Source organism: Equus quagga, chromosome 14, assembly GCF_021613505.1.
Source record: "Equus quagga isolate Etosha38 chromosome 14, UCLA_HA_Equagga_1.0, whole genome shotgun sequence".
NCBI lineage: Eukaryota > Metazoa > Chordata > Mammalia > Perissodactyla > Equidae > Equus > Equus quagga.
In genome coordinates this window covers 42,129,782-42,151,902 of record NC_060280.1, presented here as the reverse complement: position 1 = coordinate 42,151,902, position 22,121 = coordinate 42,129,782, and the positions used below count along the sequence as shown (strand labels likewise).

The 22,121-nt window shown below is 36.7% G+C and overlaps 1 protein-coding gene across 2 annotated transcripts; it reads left to right on the top strand.

Moving 5' to 3' along the window:
* Positions 1-1,294: 1,294 nt before the first annotated feature.
* On the top strand, positions 1,295-22,045 carry CHORDC1 (cysteine and histidine rich domain containing 1). 2 transcript variants are annotated; one of them, XM_046685628.1, is made up of 11 exons: positions 1,295-1,475; positions 5,041-5,090; positions 7,752-7,808; positions 8,842-8,999; positions 11,038-11,141; positions 11,788-11,843; positions 15,609-15,679; positions 16,652-16,757; positions 19,028-19,147; positions 19,592-19,654; positions 19,914-22,045. In XM_046685628.1, exons 1-11 carry the CDS (start codon positions 1,412-1,414, stop codon positions 20,058-20,060), a joined length of 996 nt encoding a protein of 331 aa, XP_046541584.1. In that variant the 5' UTR covers positions 1,295-1,411; the 3' UTR covers positions 20,061-22,045. The 2 variants fall into 2 exon arrangements, with proteins under 2 accessions (XP_046541584.1, XP_046541583.1); XM_046685627.1 differs by having other exon boundaries at positions 11,785-11,843.
* Positions 22,046-22,121: the final 76 nt, after the last annotated feature.

Here is a 22,121-nt window from a genome sequence, read left to right as displayed (position 1 = left end):
TTAAAATTATTTTAAAAGGCTTATGCCCTTGACTCCAGTACTGCCACTCCTCAAAAATTATCCTGGGGGAAATCTAAAATAAGAAAAATAACACACAATAGGTTGATTATTGAAGTCGACGTACAATAAAGTTGGTGAGATTAAAGGAAGAATGGTTATAGGTATTCAACAGAATACTACTTCATCATTCATAACGATGATTATGAAACAAAATAGAGAAGTACTCACGTAGGTTAAATGAAGAATACAAAATTGTACATATCTATTTCGGGATTACTACATAAAAATTTAATACTTCTAGGTATAAAGAGAGGAAGGGAGTGTGGAAAAATGAGAAGTCTTTTACTGCGGCGGGAGGACTGTGAGCTGACCTCTCATTCGCAGACTTGGGAATCACCACAAACGTTGTATAGCATCTTGTCTGTACTCAGGAACTACTGATATCACTATTTTAAGACTGTGCACTATGCGTTTGCTTTTATTTCAAATGCCCCCAGTTTGGGAAATATACAAGTCGGAGCTAGTGCTGTTTGCAAGCGCCCGTTAGTGTACAACTATACTTTTTACACCGCACTTAATGAAATCTTACTAGAGGCTCCAGGATTGGAGAATTAAGTATTGACCAACTGATTAAAAGGAAGCTAATATTAAATAGTAATAATTATCCCAGGGTCTTAGGAGCAATTGTGACCATTTCTAGCACTGTATTTGACCAATACTTTTCTTTGCTATTTTCATTTTTAAGTGCTTTGCATTTTCAAACTGATTTGACTGCAGTTACTCAGTTACTAAAACTGCTCCCGATGCCTACATTCCTTCAATGTTCCAGAGATCAGGACAGTGACATCTGTCCCCCACTCCTCTCGTCATTGACTAAGCAGCCACGTTCTACGCAGAGGATTCGGAACTCCTGTGCTAGGATTCTACACTTACTCTCAAGCAGCTAGGGGACAAACATATCGACAACACTATGTAACCAGTCTCAAAAGAGGGACGCTGGGGTGCAGAGGCGGAGGGGGCAGGGCGACCACTTTGGGGCGCGAGATGCCCACGGCCCCGGAGTGGCGGAATCTGGAGAGCATCACTCCCCCGGCGGCCTGCACGCTCTGCCGTCCAGGTTTCCCTTCCACGAACATCCCGGGTCCTTCCCCGACCGCCGCCGCCACCCGCTGGAGTCCGACCTATCGCGGTCACCCTCGTGCCCGGCCTCCGCTGCTTCCTCCTCCTCCTCCCAGCTCCTCTGCGCCTGCGCGACCGGAACATTCGCGAAGGTTCCTGAAGCGGAACCGGCCGTTCCCGGAAGCCGGCAGCCGCCCAGCCGCCAGACCGGTGGTTGCGACAGGGGAGTTGTAGAGGCGCTCGCTGGTGGCTCCCGGGCTTTGGGCCTGACCTGTAACGGCGGGAGAGGGAAATGGCCTTGCTGTGCTACAACCGCGGCTGCGGCCAGCGCTTCGATCCCGAGAGCAATGCGGACGGTAAGGGACGCGCCGCAGCCTCCGCGCGGGCCACCTCCCCCCGGACGCGCGGGGCCCCAGGGCTCCCTCCCCCGCTCCTCCTGCGACCCGGCGCCGCGCTACCCCGGGCAGGGGCCTCCAGCCCGCCGGCCGTCTCCGGGGACGCCCCGCCCTGTGCAGCTCGAACCCGCGGCCCCCGCTTCCCCCGGTCGCACGTGTGTCCCCGTCGTCCAGTCACTGGCCGGTTCTCCTGGAACTGAGAACATCCTTGGGTCTGTCCGTCCACTGTCCTCGTGTCCTCCCCCCTCCCCGCCCCGGTCTCTTTGGAAAGCAAATGCTAACCGGGTGTTGCTGGGCTCGCTCTGCGGCTCTTTTGCTGTGATTGTGTGTGAGTGAGTGACAGAAACCGAGACACAGGCTGAGACCGGAGGCTTGGCAGGGGGCTGGTTATCCTGGCGTTTGAATTTGCCCTCGTTGTTAGGAGTATAGAACTTTATTTGTATGAGAGCCTGCTGTCGGCTTGCTCAGTCGACCCACTGTTAATAAACCTACTTTCCCTAAAATTGTTCTTAGTTAGGAAAATTATTCTCTATGTTGGCGCTGTTAAGTTTGATACATCCGCCCGGGTGGGTGGTACATTCGTTGTCCTTTACTTAATAGCTGTATTTCTTGCGTATTTTTGCTGTGGCAAAATTAAAATTCCCATTTTAATACCATGCCATCTTCGTGATAAAATGAATGACCTCCGCAGCGCCTAGGTATAGAGTGAAGGGTGTAAGTGAAAGTTAGTGACTGGACTAGGTGAAGAATAGAAAATCACCGATCATTTTGAATTTTGATTGGTGAATGGGGTAAAGGAGTGAGCTGATTCCTTGAATATTGTGCCAAGTGAGATTTTCTCAAATTCCTCTAGCGTTTATGGTATGTTTTCTGTATGCCAGACGTTGATCTATGGCTTCATACCATTATCTCATTTAATCTTCACAACCCTCTGAAATGTGCATTTTTAGACCTGTTTAACAGAGAAGCCGAGTTCAACATGGTTCCGCATCGTGAAGGAGATTAAAGTCCTTGCCTTTTAAAATCTGTCACCTCTGAGTTGTCTGAAATAGTTAGTTTGGTGCAAGGGTAAATTGGTGACATTATTTTTTTTTTTCTTTTTTCCAAAGATTGGCACCTGGGCTAACAACTGTTGCCAATCTTTTTTTTTTTTTCTGCTTTATCTCCCCAAACCCCCCCTGTACACAGTTGTATATCTTAGTTGCACGTCCTTCTAGTTGTGGGATGTGGGACGCCTTCTCAACGTGGCCTGACGAGTGGTGCCATGTCCGCGCCCAGGATCTGAACCCTGGGCCGCCAAAGCAGAGCGTGAGAACTTAACCACTAGGCCACGGAGCCGGCCCCAGTGACATTATTTAAAATGCTAAAACCATTGGCAGGATTCTAAGGGAAAGATAAATCCAGTCTTTGTACAATACTCAAGTTACTGTCATTGACATTTTTATGATATTAATATGAAGTTATTCAAGAGTAAAATTGTGAGATTGCAGTGAATGACAAAGTCGAAGAATAAGGGGTTTTAATGCCGCTTCTTGTCGGTAGCCTATGTGAAAAGTAAATTGCCTTAGTGTCTGCACATATTCTGCTTTAATGTTAAATAAAGGACAAAGGCTAGTATTTTGTTGCATGGGACAATGTTAGTTTATAGGGTGTTATATACCAGCCTAAAATTAAGGGGAGATAGAGGCATTTTTTTGGAAGTCAACTCTGTTTGAAATGGTACAGCACCTAGGGGAAGAGTTAGAAAGGGGAGGCCAGGAAAGCGGGGGGAGTAGACACGGTGTGGTCAACAGGACCAGATTGAGCGGGGAGCGCCAATAAAGTTGCGGAAAGTCTATTTGCTTTAGTTAAGTGGGGGTTATTTTAGAGATTTAAAAGAAATACTTCAACTAAGTTGGCTGACAGAATGGAAAGTTGAGAAAATGGAGATGGGGAGTAGAAGACATGAGCTGGTAGCACCCTGTGGACTAAGCTAGAAGAAAGTTTTATAGAAAGGGAAAGCTTTGACCTGTGTAGTGACTGAAATAACAAGGCTCCCGTCTAAGCCAACATGACCTTTCAGTTTAGCGTTGAAGGGAGACATGGTGACTTGCATATATTAAACAGTTACTCTGGAAAAGCACCACTCCACAGACAGTATTTGACTTAACCCAAGCGTGTGAGGAAAGCAGAGCAGCTACCAAGAGGCAGAGCCTGAATTTGAGCCAGGGTCTCAGTGTTAAAAGCCCTTGGCTCTTGGCCACTGCTGCGCTGTAGCTTCTTACTCATAAAATATCCCAGCGCGAAACAGGTAAACCTGGTAAAGAAAGGCTGGAGAGGAAAACATCCATCTGCTTACCATTGACTTTTGAAAGTGGTAATTTTAAAATTTTGTTCATACTAGTTGAAAGATTAGGACCTCACTCACTCCTGCTGCCATTCTGCCCCAAATGACCATGATTATGATTGTGCCTCTTTGTGTTATGCGTGAAACGTTTTATGCCTCTGACTGTATGTAAAACAGCTTCTTCCCAGTCCACACGTTTACTTACTGCCCTGAAATACCTGAGCCTTTCTTGCTCCATTATCTGGCATGCTATCTGTGTAACACCTGGTTACTGACTGAGGAAACCGCACTGGCTGTTAATACAGAGATAGGGAAATTTCTCTAAATACCGGAAATTAATCATTTTAAGGCACCACGAGTAATCAGAGGCTGTAGACAACTGAAAGCTAAGCAGACTGGAAAGGTTCAGCAGAGAACCTTCTAAGAAAATTGCTCAGGTGTGGAGCTGACCTGTTTTTTTTTCTCAGCTCATGGTTCTGTCTAGCCAAGGAATAAGTGTCTATTATCTGATTTATTTTAACGTAATACTCCATGTTGCAAACACTAATAAGCCCATTTTCCTAAGAGTTAAGTAAAAATTAATAGTGTAATGGGGAGGGGGGAGGGAAATACAGAACAGAGATGAGTGGGAACCCTGAAAATAGACTGTAGAACTTAAACAGCTTTGTAATGAGGGTTGTATCTAGGAATTGCATCTTTCTAGGAAACTTAAATTGGCAATGAGAGATTATATCAGTTTTTATGATTTTGAACCTATTCTTCCAAAATATCTTTTTAGGAAATCTGTTGGGCAACCTTTATGGTTCAATATACATAAAAACACCTAAGTTTGATAGTACTTTTGTAAAAACAGAATTGAAAGATGGTGGTCAGTATTTTGGAGCTTGAAGTTTTGGTCCTAAACAAATTTTACTGCAAAGATTAGAGGATTATAGAATATAATTTGTTATACTTGAACTGTTGTGTGTTATTTTTACCTATAGCTATCATACTCTTGAATTAGAATTTTAACTATTTCTATTTTAATACAATGTATTAAGAACTGTGTGCCATTCATCAAACTTGAGCGTTAGTCAACTTTTAAGGAAAAGAAAAGTATTACCTACATTTGGAGAAAGGATCGAATGTTAACCCCTGAAGGAAATAATGATTTTTCTTCATTATAAAGTGGTGTTTTTTTTCTTCTCTGTTTTTGACCAGATGCTTGCACATACCACCCAGGTGTTCCAGTCTTTCATGATGCATTAAAGGTAGGAACTTGATATGTTTCCGTCTCTTCATATTTATGTAGTAAATTTAGAGGTATAATACTAAAGCTTTTATTTTCTCATCTTTTTTTCTCAGCTTGTGATTTTCTACTTTTTTAATGACCATTTTGGGGTCCTTTAGGCAAGTACTCCACTAAAGGCAAAGACAGTAGATAGTAGATGGTGATCTTAAGGTCTTTTCCAGTTATAAAATTGTTATTTCTATTCCAGCTCTTGTTTTCTATACTCCACATTTCTTCACTTCCTTAATTTTGAGAGGAAATAAAAGCAGTTGCATTGACTCTTCATCTCTCAATCTGTCAGGCACCTGCTGTCTAAAAAGAGCAGCTCTGGATTTTAGGAAAGGTTGTTAGAAACACTCAATGGTGCCAATCCTAGGGACAGACATGTGAGTTTGGAGTAAAACTCTAAACACAAAAGAGATGCCACGTGTTTTCCACCTGTACTTCCTTGGTGTTCTGGAGAAGTGGAGGAATAGTAGAATGTTGTTTACCAGGTTCTTCTTGGTGAGTTTATTGATCTTTTAAAATTCATGATAATATGGTTCATTTTCCATTGTGTATCTCAAAAGAAAATGTTGCAGTGTGGCTGCCATGGTTTTCAGTGTTGCTACTTTTGTTCTTAGGAACTCAAACAGTCTTACATGTTTAAATATTGTTGATGCCCTTTGAATTTCTAATTATATACTTTCCAGGGAGTAGTTGGGCCTTTTTGGTGTTTAACTGTTAGATAGCCAAGTGTAAACAGAGATCTACAAACAGATAACAAGTTTATATTAGTCTGGTTAGTTCTAAGTGAGGAAAACAGAGCAGACATTGAATTTGGTAAGTTGGGACCTGACTCCTCCATACATTTTTTTAGCCTCTTTACAAACATTTATGGGGATGGAAGCTGTAGTTCTTTGGAGGGTTCATTTTTGCGAGGGGTGGGAGATTTAATTTTTCCTGGACTGCTGTTTATTCTGCATGCGTAATTCTCAGTCTTTGGCTTCTTATTTTCTCTCATTCAGTTCATTCATTTCTGTCCTTAAATGTCACCTCTATGCCAGTGGCTTCTACAACATATTTCTATTTATGTGTGTCATTGGCAACTGCAAACCAGTTTCCAAAGTGAATTATTATTCCAAAAATAGCCTGCCTCTCATGTGCTGCTGCTAGTAATGATATCACTAACTTTCTAGTCATTCAGTCCATCGCTTTCTTTGTGTATCACCCAACTGTTGATCACCCGATTAGTCTTAATGATTTTACTTTGAAGTATTTTTGTTTCTCTCTCTTCTCCAACCCCTGTTTATTACTGTCTCTATCAACATTTCTTGAAGACCTAGGCTTTCTAAAACTACTGGACTTCACAGCCTCGTAGGTTTCAGACAAAATATGTGGTTCAATATAGTGTTTAGTGTTGCCAGTTTTCTGTTTGAGCAAGTAGGAAGTCAAACATTGCATTAACGAAAGAAAAAATATTTTAACATTTAAATTAGAGGAGGCATATTTAGAGAAAGGAAGATCTTTTTTAAGAAAAGACAGTTAGCAACGTTATACTCACATACTTAAATTTATCCTTCCGTTTCTCATTTTGCTGAGGACTGCCATGGATTCCAGATTGGCATTTGGGTATAACTAGTGTATATCTTGTATGTATCCCTGTATCCCCAGAATACCTCATATAATCTTCATATATGATTTAGACAATAAAGTTTTTTCTCATATAGAATAACTTTTCTGATGACATTATCACTGCTAATTAAAGCCTATATTTAAGGTTGTAGTAATTTTTCATCTATATTTCAATCAAAGATAAGAGAATTAATGCAAAGTAAAAGGGAATTTAAATTTCAAAATAAAGGGAAATTTGAATTATAGCATATTTAGCATTTTCTTTAAAAAAAAAAAACCCTCTAATGCGTATTTTGGGAAAAAATCACTACCAAATTTTTCATACAGTATATTGAGCAAAACAGTGAGGCCCAGAGGGATCTGTGCAAAGCTAGTCCTTCAGTCTGAATTTGAGGCATCCTTAGTCTTGAGACTGCTGCATTTTTCTTTCCTTATTCCGTAAACTACATTGGAATTACAGGCGGCAACTTAAAGCTGTTTTTGATAAGCCACTTGGTAGTTGTTCAGAAATCACACACTGCATTACAGTTTCTGGTTTTTTATGCCTCTCACTGAAAAGATCATTTAACCTTCAAAGGTCTAACAGTGCTTAGGCTGCTACGTTCATTAATCTGTGTTGTTCTGAAAATAGAATGCTGACTGCTGGGGGACTGCTACGTTGAGTTTGTTTAGAAACTGAGTTATTATAATTATCTCTAACTTATTAGGTTTTTAAGGTAAAGCGCTTCACTTGCTCCCTAGATCCTTCAGAATATATAATGTTTTTAGAAATTATAAAATGTTTTTCTTCCAGAAGTCAAGTACTGTTCTTGAAAGCAGAAGCACTTTATTTTCCTGTTTCAAGGTGCTTCCTCTCATGATAGATCACAACACAAATCACTTTTAACATTGGTTAATTCGTCACAAGTTGAAATCTATATTTGCAGGTCACTTCTAGATTCAAGGCGATACATGCAAATGGACTGTTTTAGTGGATTGTGGTTCTCATGCAAATACAGTTTTCAGTTTTTTCTTTTATGTTTCATAGGGTTGGTCTTGCTGTAAAAGAAGAACAACTGATTTTTCTGACTTTTTAAGCATCGCAGTAAGTGTTAATTGTTTTTTCTGGAGTATCTCCCGAAAGTTACATATTATAGGAAGCTCCAGATCTGAGGAGTGCAGTTTTGGGCATCTATTGACTAGTCCCTGTTAACCTGCAGATAGTACCTTTCCTTTAAAATGGAGCTCACCTCCCTTCTGCAGCTTGTAAAATAAAGAATGAATCTATCTGTTTTAGAAATTAAAGCTTCAAGATATTAATTACCCACTTGCCAATTTAGGTTTCTTCTTGGTATTAGTAGTCTTAAAAGAACAAGAAGAAAGAGGAAGTGGTAGGCAACAATTTAAAGCCTTTCAGTTAGGAACAGTAGTTCTTATCAAATCTAAGATACCATTGAGAATACACCATTATTTTCTATACCCTCAAGAAAGAAAACTAAAGCTGTTAATTAAATGACATGTCATTGATCTTATGATTTCAGGGATGTTAAAATACATGTATGCCTCAGTGGAATGTGGAAAACGTACTTAGTGTTTATTGAATGTTTACCACCTTCCAGATGTGTCAAGTATTCTATTATTTTATTTAATCCTCTTGAAAAATATCTTAATTGCCATTACCTTCATTTTACTGATGAGGAAAACAAGTTTAAAAAGATTGATTAACTTTCTCAAGGTCATATTTATGCTAAAGGTCATGTAACTATTAAGTATGAGAACTGGGTCTCAAATTGAGGCCCTTTTCTGTAAATAATTTGTAGAATTCTCCTTTTGAGAGCTCCAGAATTTGTTTCCTGTAAACAAGAAGTTTATGCTGTATGTTTAATAGAATAAGTTAAGTAGATATTTATGAAGTGTAATTCAAAGGCTTTTTTTTAATGTATTATTCAGGTGTAAGCACTCATTTACAAATACAGAAAATTTGAAGTCATTTTTAGTTTCTTAAAATAGGTCAGTGTGATAAAAGTGGAGAAAACATACAATCGAATTTATTGATAAAGAATTGAAAAACAGTATTTCTATTATGTTATGTGAAATAGACGATAGGATAACTCTTAATGAATGCCTTTCACTGACAGGGCTGTACAAAAGGTAGGCATAATAGTGAGAAGCCGCCCGAGCCCGTCAAACCTGAAGTCAAGACTACTGAGAAGAAAGAACTATCTGAATTGAAGCCCAAATTTCAGGAGCACATCATTCAAGCCCCTAAACCAGTAGAAGCAATAAAAAGGCCCAGGTACGCTTTATACAGCCACGTGTTTTTGTCCAACTTGAATAATAGCATTTGTTCCTGGTATTTTCTTTTATGATTTTGCATAATACCATTTGTAGCCATTGTGTAGGTCACCAGCTTTTGAACCATTTGGTTTTCCTTAGATAGATCTTTCATTTTTGTTCCCCCTCAATTTGAGGGCCTGTACACAGGAAAACTTCATTGCAGATTTGCTCACTGTACCATCATACTTATGCTCGGGGGGAGGAGCCACACATCTTTCTTGTGCCTTGACATGTGTCTTCCACTGTGGCATGGGGAAATTCTGGAAAGGAATTGTCCTTGTCAGGGAATCAGTTTGAGTTGAAAAAGACCTTAGAGGCCTTCCTTTCCATTCTGCTGTTTCCTGACTATGTTCTAGACGTTCTTGGCAGAAGACTAGTTTCTTTTCAAATAATTGTAATGAAGAAGAATTTACTTTTACTTCAAAGCAGTACATTTTGTTGTTACTAAGTCAGTGTATAATTTTTCCTTATATTGAGCCAAATTCTGTCTCTTTTTTGTTTGTCCTATTTTGGCATTTAGGACCAGCCTTGTCACTTACCTTTTACTTTCTGAAGCCTGAACACTCTTAATCTCATTATTACTGACACGTTTTTAATGTATTTGACTTAGATGGCAGGTCTGTTAAAGTACTTTTAAAATATATTTAGCTCATTTTGTAGTTGAGTTATATAGAATCTTCATACTCACCGTCTGGTCAATTAGACTCCATTTTACATTCCCACATATGCATGTTGGGTACGACTGTTACACCAGGTCTTCTTCATGTTGCACTTGAGTACTGAATTTTTTTAGAACCAAAATACAGGACATTAAAAACAGATGGTTTTTGGCCTCAAATACAGCCTCTGTTGATATTTTTATTCACACTATGGACTCATGGTTTTTCCAACTTTTTCTTTATTGATCTTGCTTAAATAAATTTATAGCATATTAAATAATACTAGACCAATATAAGAACCCTAAGACCTAAGAGACTTTGATGTTTATTTGTTCATTTAACCAAACTGCTTAGAATGATTTTATTCCACCTTCACCGTATTCATAATTATGAGAGACTTTATCAAATGGCTTGCTGACTGATTTACCAGTTAAAAAAATAGGGAATGACAAGAATTCTGGTATGGCTCATTTTTAAGTATTACAGTGGAGTCCACCATAATTGACAGTGTGAGTTAATATTTTCTTTAAATACTGGATAACTAATAATTTTATAAGAGGAAGTGAGAGAAATTAAATATTTTATCCTAAATTCATTTGGTAGTATTGTAGAAATGACAAGGATACAGGTTTTTTGTGTACTTTGTTAATGCCTCCTCCATTCTTAGTGTTTTTCATTAAGGATGTAGAATGAGTAACCTAGGATTTGTTTTTATTGCTACATTCATTAATATTCTTAATACTTACAGAATGGACTTAAACAAATTGTACATGCAGCACTTAACCATTGTGAAATGTTAGGGAGTAGTGGTATTGTTGTTTTTAACCCTACTGAAATTGCCTTGTTATACAAGATACAATTGTATCTCAATTTATAGGTGCATATAGTGGTGTCCACACAAAGTGAATTATCTGCACCAGTAGGAAGAGGGATTTACTTAGTACATCTCAATTGCCTGTCTATTATATGCTCAGCTTTCTGCTTAGGCATGCAATGTAAAAGTATACTTCATGGTCCCTTCCTTAGAGTTACTCATCCTGACAAACTGAATTCCTAGTCTTTACTTCTTTCCCATTACCCCTACTGATTAATAATTTAATGTATCGGCAATACCACGATTATTTGAGATTTAATATTTTAATGTCAGGACTTTTTCTTTTAAAACATAGAAATGTAGATACGTCATAGCAGTTATTTGCAAAATGCTTTTTAATGGGAAGAACTTGATTCACAAGGCATTTGGTTTCTTTTCATAAATTAGCTCTCAAGTATTTGTTTTTAATATAAAGAAATATTTTGGTACATCAATAATGGTAATAAAGTTTCAAAATTCTCCAGCCCAGATGAACCAATGACAAATTTGGAGTTAAAAATATCTGCTTCCCTAAAACAAGCACTTGATAAGCTTAAACTGTCATCAGGGAATGAAGAAAATAAGAAAGGTAAGATTTTGTTTTGTATTTTTTCAGTACAGTTAACCAATTATCAGAGGGAGACAGGAGCAGTATAGTTTACTGAGTATGAATATTAAAAAGTAGCACATTGTAGTAAAGAACTTTTTGTTTTCTAAATGCCATTAATACCGCAGAATGAATATGTGGTTTATTCCAGTATGTCTTTATTAAAAATGAGACCTTGCTAATTAAAAATTTTTTTCCTCTGTGATTCATTACTTTTTTAACAGTGAGTTAAATTTCTTTGATAATTTTAAATGTTTCATTGTGCATAGTATAAAATATATTCAGTGTTCTCTGACCTATACCTGATCCCTTGGGAGAACCCTTTCATGATTTCTCTGTTACAAGGTTAAGATTGATAAAGTATTGCATTATAGAATAGAAATGTGTCGTTTATCATTTGGGGGATATAGGCTAAACGGAATTGTAATAGTTTTTTTCTTATCAGATTTTTAAATATATTACATGAGAGGTCACACAGAAAACTTGGTTACTTAAAATATCAATGATTTTTGTATTTGTTTTCTTAAATTCTTGTTTTATGTAAAAGGTTACTTTTTAAAAATGGCACTACCATAAAGTGTTCTATTTTAATGTTTCTAATTTGATATTTTTTTCTTTGTTTCAGAAGATGACAGTGATGAAATTAAAATTGGGACCCCATGTAAAAATGGAGGGTGTTCAAAGGTACATGTTATAAAATTTGTGCTGTGTCATGGAAGTAAAATTTTAATTTTGAAAAAGAAAAGGCAATTTACGGACCCAATTCAACAAACATTTGGCCGCCTGTTAGGTGTTGGGCACTAGGCTGTGGACCAGGGCTACGAATGTTGATAAGAGACTGTCTCTGAGGAGCACTGTATCTGCTAGAGTCATTGAAATATGTAATTCTGATTCAGTCAGCATTTACCGAGCACTTACTATGTGCTGTACGTTGTTCTAGGGGCTGGGGATATAGTATTAAATAAAACAGAAATTTCTGTTCTCCTGGAGCTGATGTTCTAGTTTGAGGAGAAGGGCAACAAACAGGTACTTAAATATTATGAATTGATATAGATAAGGAGAAGAAAAAGCAGATAAGGAGGTAGATTGAAACTATTTAAATAAGATTGTCAGGGAACTCCTTTTTGAAGTGGTGACAGAAAGTCAGAAGTCTGAATAATGTAGCTGATGAGTTATGAAAACCTTGGAGCAGATATGGGAGTAGCGTGCATAGAGGCTTTAGAGCTTGACAAGTCAAGGAATTAGGAGAAAGGGCAGTGGGGCTTGGTCAGTGGTGTGAAAGGAGAGGGTCAGACAGGTAGACAAGATTATGTAAGTTCTTATAAGCCGCAGTGAGGGGTTTGGGCTTTAAGTGAAATGGGAAGCCATTATCTGTTTTAAGGAAGAGTTTTAAAAAGATAACGTTTGCTTGATAAGTGGCAAATATATTATAATGGGCAGGAGTGGAATTGGAAGAAGGAAGACCAACTTAGGATGCTGTTGTTGGAAGGCCAGGCAGTGGGATTGGAGATTATGTTTTGAGAAATGGTTAAATGTGGGATGTAATCAAATATCTCAGTGAGGCTTTTTCCTACCTATGTTCAGATGTAAGATCGCACACCCTCTGACATTTCCGCTCTCACTCTTCTTTTTTTCCTTCTTAGCACTTGTCACCTTATTTTGCATATTTATTTTGCTTATGATCTCTCCCATCTTACTTTCCCTTCCCTTCCTTCTCTCATGGAAGGTTTATAAGGAAAGAATTTTATTTGCTTTGTTTTTGTTGTATCATGAATTAGAGCAGTGCCTGGCACGTGGCAGATGTGTTTAGAATGAATCATATTTGGAAATATTAACAGGCCTTGCTAATGAACTGTAAGTGAAGGGGACCTCTGGTTCCAGCAGCTAGGTGATCCATTAACCAAGGAGAAGATGGGGTTGCGGGAGCAGATTTGTAGTTTTCCCTCATGTTAAGTTTGAGATTGTCTTGCTCATGTAGGGATGGAAGTATAAATGTATTCACATGTGCTTAAAGGAGAAGTAGTAAATAAAAGAGAATGACTAATTCTCGGAGTCGGGGAGACAGTGCAAGTGGTAGGGTAGTGGAGGAAGATCAGAGAGGAGGCATCCCAGATGAATTTGGACAAAGAAAGACAGTTCTGTAAATGGACAAAAAGGAAGAGGATCTTCCAAGCAGAGGTAATAGTAGCAGTAGTAACAATAAATAAAAACAATAAATAGTTAATAATAATGGTGTAAAATTTGGTAGTGTGGAGTTAAGATTAAAAGAGATAAGTAGAGGTCAGATCCTGAAAGCCTTTTATAATGCTCAAAAGTTAGACCTTATTTTAGATTATGGAAGCTGTTAAAGAAAATTTTTCATCTTTTTCTTTGGAATGTAACATCAAAAATATCCAAATATAAGTTTATAAATACCTCAAGGGATTTCCACAAAGAATGGCCCTCCTTATGCCTACCCCTCCCAAAGGTAACCACACTTCTCTGTCAACATAGGGTAGTTTTGACTATTGTGAACTTAATGGAAATAGAATCTTTGAACAGACACTCTTGTGTCTGTCTTCCTTTGCTTAATAAAATGTTTAAGAGTTACCCTTGTTGCATGTAGCTATAGTTTGCTCATTTTCATTGCTTTAGGATGTCATTGTTTGAATGTCAGTCAATTTATGCTTTTTGCTTTCCTGTAAATTTTTTTGATTAATGCTACTATGAACACTTCTGTGCACAACTTTTGGGGCACATGGACACGTTTCTATTAGGTGTATGACTAGGAGAGGAATTGCTGGGTTGTGGTGACGTGTATGTTCATCTTTAACAGATGCTTGCTCGTAGTTTTCCCTGGTGGTTGTATTTACACTCCCAGCAGCAGAGGTTGAGGCTGGTTACATGTGTTCCACACCTTGGTCCTACTGTGTAATATCAGTATCTTATATTGTAAGCCACTGCTGTGGATATGCAGTATCCCCATTTTAATTTTTACTTTCCTGACTTTCTTGATTATGAAGTTGAGTACTTTTAGTATGTTTATTGGCCATTTGGATATTCTTGTGTGAAATGTCCAAAAGCTTTTACTATTTTTCTATTACACTGGCTTTTTCTTAGTGATTTTAGGAATTCTTCACATTTTTTAGCTATGAGTCCTTTGTCAGAGAGGGAGACTATACTTTTTGACTGTTTAATAATGGCTTTTTTTTAATAAACAGAGGCTCTTTAATTTTCATGAAGTCCAATTTGTCCATCTTTTCCTTAAGATGTGTCCTATTTAAGAAATTTAAGAAATCTGCTTACTTCAGGGCCATGGTTATTTTCTCATATATAGAGACACATTTAAATGGACAAACCACCTGGAACTGATTATTGTTTAAGGTGTAAGGTAGGTTTAATAAAAGACTTTAAACAAAAGAGTGATACATGTTTTAATTAGGTAGTAGTGTACAGAAGTTGAAGGCAGAGAAATGAATTAGAACATGTTAGTATAGTCTCACTGCCTAAAATCTACTAGTGATCATGAGGAACATGAGCGAATTAAATTGATAGATATTTTTAAGTCAAATAGACAGGATTTCACAATAGACTACATACGGGTTGAGGGAGAGGAGAAATTGAAGAGGACTTCCAGAACTTTGCTTTAGGAGACTGAGTGGATATGGTGCCGTCACATAAGATGGGAAGAAGTGTAGGAGGTTCAGGGGACGATAGTGACGTTCAAAATCTAACATAGTGGGTTTCATGTGCGTATGCAATATCCTTAGGAGATATACACTCCTGGTACTTTGGATTTACAAAAAGTAAACATCCAGAATTTTATTTTCTGTACTTGTAGGTGGTTGCTTTAAATACCAAAATAGAAAATAGACTACTGGCTGCGTCTGTGTTTTATTAACATAACTTTTTGTGAATTCATCTGTAGAGCCTTCATCTACAGCAGCAATGGGGCCCGGATCTTCCAGACAAACCCTGGATGTATATATAGGTCTGCAGCTCATTTTACCCTTCGTAGGGATAAGACATCACTGTAGAACTTCCAGAATTGCTTATTAGATTTTCTGTATTAATTCATAATGCTCACACAGAGTTTCTGTACACATAAATCAAGCTGTAACTATATTTCTGTTGAGAGTACTAATCCCTTTGTTTCTATATTGTTCTGTAAATTTAAATACCTGAATATGCTTGGATGTGACCTCATACCCAAAAGTGAAAGCATCTTAATATGTCCTATTGCCTACTTTTCTATTTGCCTTTTTCACAGGGAACTGAAACTTAAGCATGTCCAAAAAGGAATCATTTTTCATTCCTTATTGGAATGACCTGGGGTCAGTTTATGAATGTTGTAGGTAATTATTTCTTGAGCATTTTCATAGTTCATAGAGGTCACCAGTACCACAAACACATGTCAGATGTAACATTGGCATATGAAAGTAATCTTTTTCCTCTTTTTTTCTCTTTTAGACATACCAGGGTCCACAGAGTTTAGAAGAAGTCTGTGTATATCATTCCGGAGTACCTATTTTCCATGAAGGGTAACTTATATCTGACTAATTACAACTTTATGGTAGAAGTTACCAAAGTTAATATGCTTTTAACGTTATTTGCTATACAGCATTGTTAGGTATTTTACTTAGTTGTCATGTAATCTTTTCAGTAACCTGGAAACGTGGGTTTTGTCTTTTTCCCCCCCACACATGAGAAAACTAAAACAACATTACAGTAAGTGGCCATTGTGGTTCAACCCCATGGTTTTCCTCATTCGCTTATATTTCAACGTGGTACTCATTCTCTTTGAGCTGAGTAGTTTTCTGTTTGAAGGACTGTCATGCACATTGCAGGATGTTTAGAGTTTTTGGTCCTGGAGCACTAAGATACCAACGTTGTGGCATCCAAGAAAACCCATGCTTTTCCATAGCCCTCAGTTGAGAGGCTCTTTTCTATATTACGCTGTAGTTTCTAGAAATGCAGTACTGTGTTAAAATCTTCCACCCTTTCCGTGTTCTTCAGGACTCAAAGCCAAGGTTTTACTGTAATTTTGTCTTCCAGTGATAGATTTTTCTCCAGCAAATTATAGTGGGTTTCACCTACTTTGGGACTGACCATCACAGGTTGTGTAAACATTAGTTTGCAGTTTGTTTGCATGTTCTCACTTTCCTGGGTTATTAAAATGTGAGGATTTTAAATCTTTGGTCATATCATTTTTTGCTAGCTTCGTGAGGAAACTGGAACGTGAGCTATTAGTGAAAAGCTGGTTTGGAATTTTGCAATGGTTTTAAGCATCCTTATTCAGGAGCTCCAAAATTGCTATAATAAATGGCGTTCTGGCTTTAAAATTATTAGTCTTTGAATCGTTTTAACTGTTTAGTAACTTAGACACTTGTACGATACTAAAGTTGCACTTTTTAAGTTGATTTTCTTTTTAAATCACACGTGTCACTGTAACACTTCCGGACCTAATTGGTTGTGAGATTTTATTTCTGACATTTTTCTCTGATAACTTAAAGGATGAAATACTGGAGCTGTTGTAGAAGAAAAACTTCGGATTTTAACACATTCTTAGCCCAAGAAGGCTGTACAACAGGGAAACACATGTGGACTAAAAAGGATGCTGTAAGTAGCCTTTTCGAAATTAGCACATTGTGTTGTATTCATGTGAATCATTTTTAGAAGATTTGAGATTATTCTTTGTTTAGATTTAAAAAATTTACCTCACACAGTAAAGTTTTGATGTGCCCAGAAAACTAACAGAGCACTGCCCTTTGATCAAAATAGCCATTGTGTTCGCTGATGCAAGTATGTAGGTTTTTGTGAAATACTTTTAAGCATTCGGAATTGAAGCATGTTTTTCTGTAATTCCGTAGCCTGTTCCCACTTTTGTTTTTCAAAAATCACTTTTCTGCTCATTTGGTGTTATTAATCATTTAGACTTCTGATTCTCTTCTTGCCACGTAAAACTTCATTCAGCCGTTTACACATGCACAAATCCTCCATCTAGTGGCCAAAGAAGAGGATTGCAGACCTGTTTTGTTGCAGTTGTTTTGAATGCCTCTGCTTGCTACAGGGAAATTTATCAGCAGAAAAAAGAAAGCATCAGTTCATACTTCCTGGACAGCTTCTTTTCTTTGTTTTGTTTTTTTTGGTGTTTGCTGAGAAAGTTTCACCCTGAGCTGACATCTGCCAATCTTCATCTTTTTGTGTGTGAGCTGCCACCACAGCAGGCGCTGAAGCAGGGCTGCCAAAGCAGAACGAGTCAGACCACGAGGCTTGACTGCTCCTCACCCACGAGGCCTCCGGGGCTGGCCCTTGGACAGCTTTTTTTTTTTTCTCCGAGGAAGATTAGCCTTGATCTAACATCAGCCGCCAATCCTCCTCTTTTTGCTGAGGAAAATTGGCCCTGTGCTAATATCTTTGTCCATCTTCCTCTATTTTATGTGTGGGACACTGCCGCAGTATGGCTTGATAAGCGGTGAATAGGTCCATGCCTGGGATTCAAACTGGTGAACCCCAGGCTGATGAAGCAGAGTATGTGAACTCAACTGCTACACCACTGGGCGGACCCCTTTGGACAGGTTTTTAAAAAGACTTGGGACTATGCAAATAATTTCTCAAAATCCCATTAAATTGTGAGAAGGCAAACAATTTGTTGCTAAATAAGTGTTTGTTAGCTATTGTTAATGCATTTTATAATGTATTAGTTTTATGTGCTGTGTTGACACTCATAAGCCCATGACAGTGAACCTTTTCAGTATATGTATCTTTTAACTTAGAGAATAAGTGTAAATTCTCAAATTGCTTTAGGGATTGATTTATTCTATATTTGAGTGTTGTGTAGTTTCTGCTTTTTTAATAACACATGGTTGGATATTATAAATATATCCTTCAAGTTATAATAATTATCTATCACAAAACTTTCAGGAATGTTTATTAGAAACAAGTGAAGTCTCCCTGTATTTTCTTCAAGGTCCAAAGTTCGAAAAAGACAAATATTTTCTATTATATGCAGAAGGATTCAGAGTATACCCCTTGATGTAGTAATGTTTTTTTTGTTCTTTAGTGCGTATAGTTATCAAGTATTTTGTCTAAGCTAGTAGCAAAGGGCAAAAAATGTAAATGATATGGATAATGTAAATTCAGTTAGTATAATGGTATCAAAATGTAAATACCTCTTTTTACAGCACTAGTGTCTCGGTTTCCTGCCTTATGTGACTAAATTACCCTCATTTATAAAAATATCAATTTGTCTCTGTTTAAAATAGTTAATTGATAATAACAATCTACCACTGGTAGGTAATAACTATTTCCATAATAGTAATCAAGATTACTTCTACAAATTTCCACTCACTTTTTTCTGCATGTTGTTATGAGAGGAAACTAATTATTCAATAACACCAGCAGGCAGTTATAAGTAGTCAATTATTTTTTCCCAAATTTCAGCTTGTAGAAAATAAATAGAAGGTTCCTATGCCTGAGGTTAAGATGTTGTCTCGTGTATCTACTGAGCAATGTCTTCTCACTTTACTCTCCAGAGAATGTTTTGATGGCTGACTGAGTAGATTGCAGAAGGTTAAGATTGGATAAAGTTTAGTAGGAGTTCTTGAATTGTCTTTTTCAACATTTATTAATGCTGTGGCCCTGAAAGAAAAATACGAAATGGAAGAAATAAGCATGTTCTCAAATCATAAAACCATATTCTTTTGTCATGATATATTTAATTGTTTAAACTTCTTGGTGGGAACTTTAGAAGTTGTTTGCCCTTAAAACCATTAAGGGCTTAGTTGCACATAGTAATTTTTTCTCAATTAGATGGGTCAAATTCTTCTTTTTAAGAGGTTAATTATCTGGCACTTTGTATATTCATAAGAGCTTCTTTTATATTACAGGGCAAAAAAGTTGTTGCATGTAGACATGACTGGCATCAGACTGGGGGTGAAGTCACCATTTCAGTATATGCTAAGAATTCACTTCCAGAACTGAGTAAAGTAGTAGCAAATAGTACCTTGGTAAGTACATTGAGTATCTTTGAGTAAAAGTTGTCTTTATACGTTATTCTTTATGTTAGTGTATTATAAAATATTGTTCTTGTTTGAGCTGATTTTAAGGTACCTTTTAATCTTTCTCATTGGAAAAAGTAATTTGAAATTACTTTCACAGAAACTTTTAAATGAAAAGCTCTGCCTTATAGTTTTTTCTGAAGCATTCTGAAGATACTCCCGTAGCTTAGAAAATTTATCAAATAATATGGTACTCAGTTCTCATTGTGAAACTTCAAGTTAATTTTTCTTTTCTGTCAATGGTTTTTTCAAATAAAAAATATAATACTGGCAGTTTCTTAAAATAGCTTAAATGATTTTTATCAATATCTTCTTACTTTTGTAATCATTTTTTATGTCATATACCTTCAGTTTGGATTTGATCAGTTAATCAACTTTCTATATCTGTTTCAGTTGAATGTGCACATTGTATTTGAAGGAGAGAAGGAATTTCATCAAAATGTGAAATTATGGGGGGTAAGTATTAGGAATCCAGCAGAATTTTTTCTTACAATTTAAAATACCATTTGTACAATAAAAAGCAGTACTTTAGTAAGCTTTGATGCAAAGTAGATACATAATTTACCATTATTCCTTACCAAAAGGTTTAAATCTAGGTATATGAATGGCCTTAGAAGCTTAGATTTTTGATTATTAGCATAGACAAGACCAGTGTTTTCCTGGAAGACTAATAAAACCACCCAAGTTTACTGTAATTCTCTTTGATATGTTGCAGGTGATTGATGTAAAGCGAAGTTATGTAACTATGACTGCAACAAAGATTGAGATCACCATGAGAAAAGCTGAACCTATGCAATGGGCAAGCCTTGAACTGCCTGCAGCCAAAAAGCAAGAAAAACAAAAAGAAGATCTAACAGAATGAGTTTAGGGGCGGGGGGCCTGCAGGGGGGAGTTATTGCCTATTCCAGAGTTGTTAATATGTGGTGAAGTGGTGGCTTGCTGCTGTAATCTTTCGTTTTGTTCTTGTTGATGTCGTTGAATGTGGCATTTCAGGGTCAACAGTAGGTTCTTAAAAGCCAAAGTCAGTTTATATTTTTGTGCCTCCCTGATTATTCATTTCTTCTCACTTATAGAACTGTTAGTTATGTCCTGTACTTGAAGGAGCTAGAAACTAGCTCATACAGAGTTAGAGTATTTTTTAGTATATTATGTTAAGCTGAGAAATATAAAGGAACATTTGTTTTGTTCACATCTTTATTATCCCATGATTAGTAAAGTAAGATGGAATGTCAAATTTTTAATTAGTTTTTTCATGAGTTTGTGTTCCTGTAGTACTTGAAAAGCTTTAAGAAAGAGATGAAGCTCTGCATTGTTCTTTCCACTAGAGACAGTTCGTTTTTCTAGGAGGGTTAATTCAGAGGTGGTATAGTAAGCAGTTAAAGGGGAATATATGCATTGATTAACAAATCAGAATTTGTTTACAACTAATTGAATTAAAAAATTATGTCAGCACCTATATTACTTGCCAAGCAGTATGATTTAAGAGTATAGGAAACATAAATAAAAGTATAGAGGTATCAGTTCGGTTAAAATTCACCATTTAAGACTAAGCGGTAATGTTAAACATCTCTTTCCTGATTATTTGTAGCTGCTTTGTATGGTGTTATGCCTAAATTTATAGTCATAAATTTAGGCTGATTTATAGCCTACATCCTCTCAAAATCTTTACTTAGTTATATATACAGACAAATTATCTATATCTGGCCTCCATGATGGAAAACAGTATCTATAAAATTGTAGACTTACGGAAATACATTAGGGTATCAGAAAACTAAATATTAAAGCTTTGCTTTATGACAACTATTACATGTTAGATAAATAAAATAGCTTAATTATTTTGGAAATTTTTTTTAGGCTTTCATGAACAACTTCCCAATTCTAGGTGATACTGTGTTGATAATATATTGTCCTTTATTAAATGTGGGTATCACAGAATTAGATTGTTTATGCTGATTGAACCCATTTAAGGATAGGTTACTTTTTGAGGCAGTGCAGAGCTCACAAAGAAAACTAAAATTAGGAAATGTTATGAAGCCCAAACTGGCAGAACTTAATAAGTTTGGGTATGAATTTATATAGATTAAAATTATTATTTCTCAAGTCCTTTGAGTCTTTTTCTTTTCTTGGTGTTAATGGAATTCTTATAAAGAATTTGCAGAAATACAATTTTAGTTAATAAAGAATTAGTATATCTCACTCTCCTACCCTTAGCAAAGAACTGTTAGATGTAGGTATGTAATTATTAAATGGTTTAGCAATAAAGATGTAAAAACATCTGGCAACCAGGCTTTCATGACACTAAAATTCTATAGCAAGAAATTTTTGGCAGTAAATATTGGGCCCAAATAGTTTCTAGTACTTGGGGCTGTATTTAAATTTTTAAAAGTTATGTTTCATAATTTGTGAACCTGGGTTCGCTTGGAGACCTGAAATTTTGTTTATTGTTTAGGGGAGAGGTTGATTCCTGATTTAATTTGAGGTAACAGTTAATGCTTTTTTGATGTTTCCTTCTTGAGACTGTTTTCCCCTAAACAATATCTTAATGTGTTATGTGCGTTTGAACTATTATTTAAAGCAAGTGAATTTGCATCTGTTAGTTACAAAGCACTGACTTTTGTGTGTTTTTTTGTTTGTTTTTTGAAACAGCCTATGTATTTAGTCTGGTTATATTAGTGACCATTCTATTTCCTTACTTATTCCTATGAACCTCTGAATTTGTTGCCCAGATAAAAACCTAAATATCTTATCTTAGACTCATACATAAAGGGACACAGATATAATTAGGTAGATCATGTTTTACTTTATCAGTCTGTCAAACAAAAAATAAAAAATGCTTGTTAACTTTAAGTTGTTTCTCTAGAAATATGCTTTGTCTTTCTCAGCATTCCAAGTAATTATTGTACCAAAGCAGTCAAAGCTAGGT

Bases quoted from the DNA above. Each gene is read 5' to 3' on its own strand.
- CHORDC1 (XM_046685627.1), top strand. From the start codon at position 1,412: ATGGCCTTGCTGTGCTACAACCGCGGCTGCGGCCAGCGCTTCGATCCC. The intron at 1,476-5,040 runs GTAAGGGACGCG...GTTTTTGACCAG, and splicing joins TCCCGAGAGCAATGCGGACG to ATGCTTGCACATACCACCCA. The intron at 5,091-7,751 runs GTAGGAACTTGA...TATGTTTCATAG, and splicing joins TCTTTCATGATGCATTAAAG to GGTTGGTCTTGCTGTAAAAG.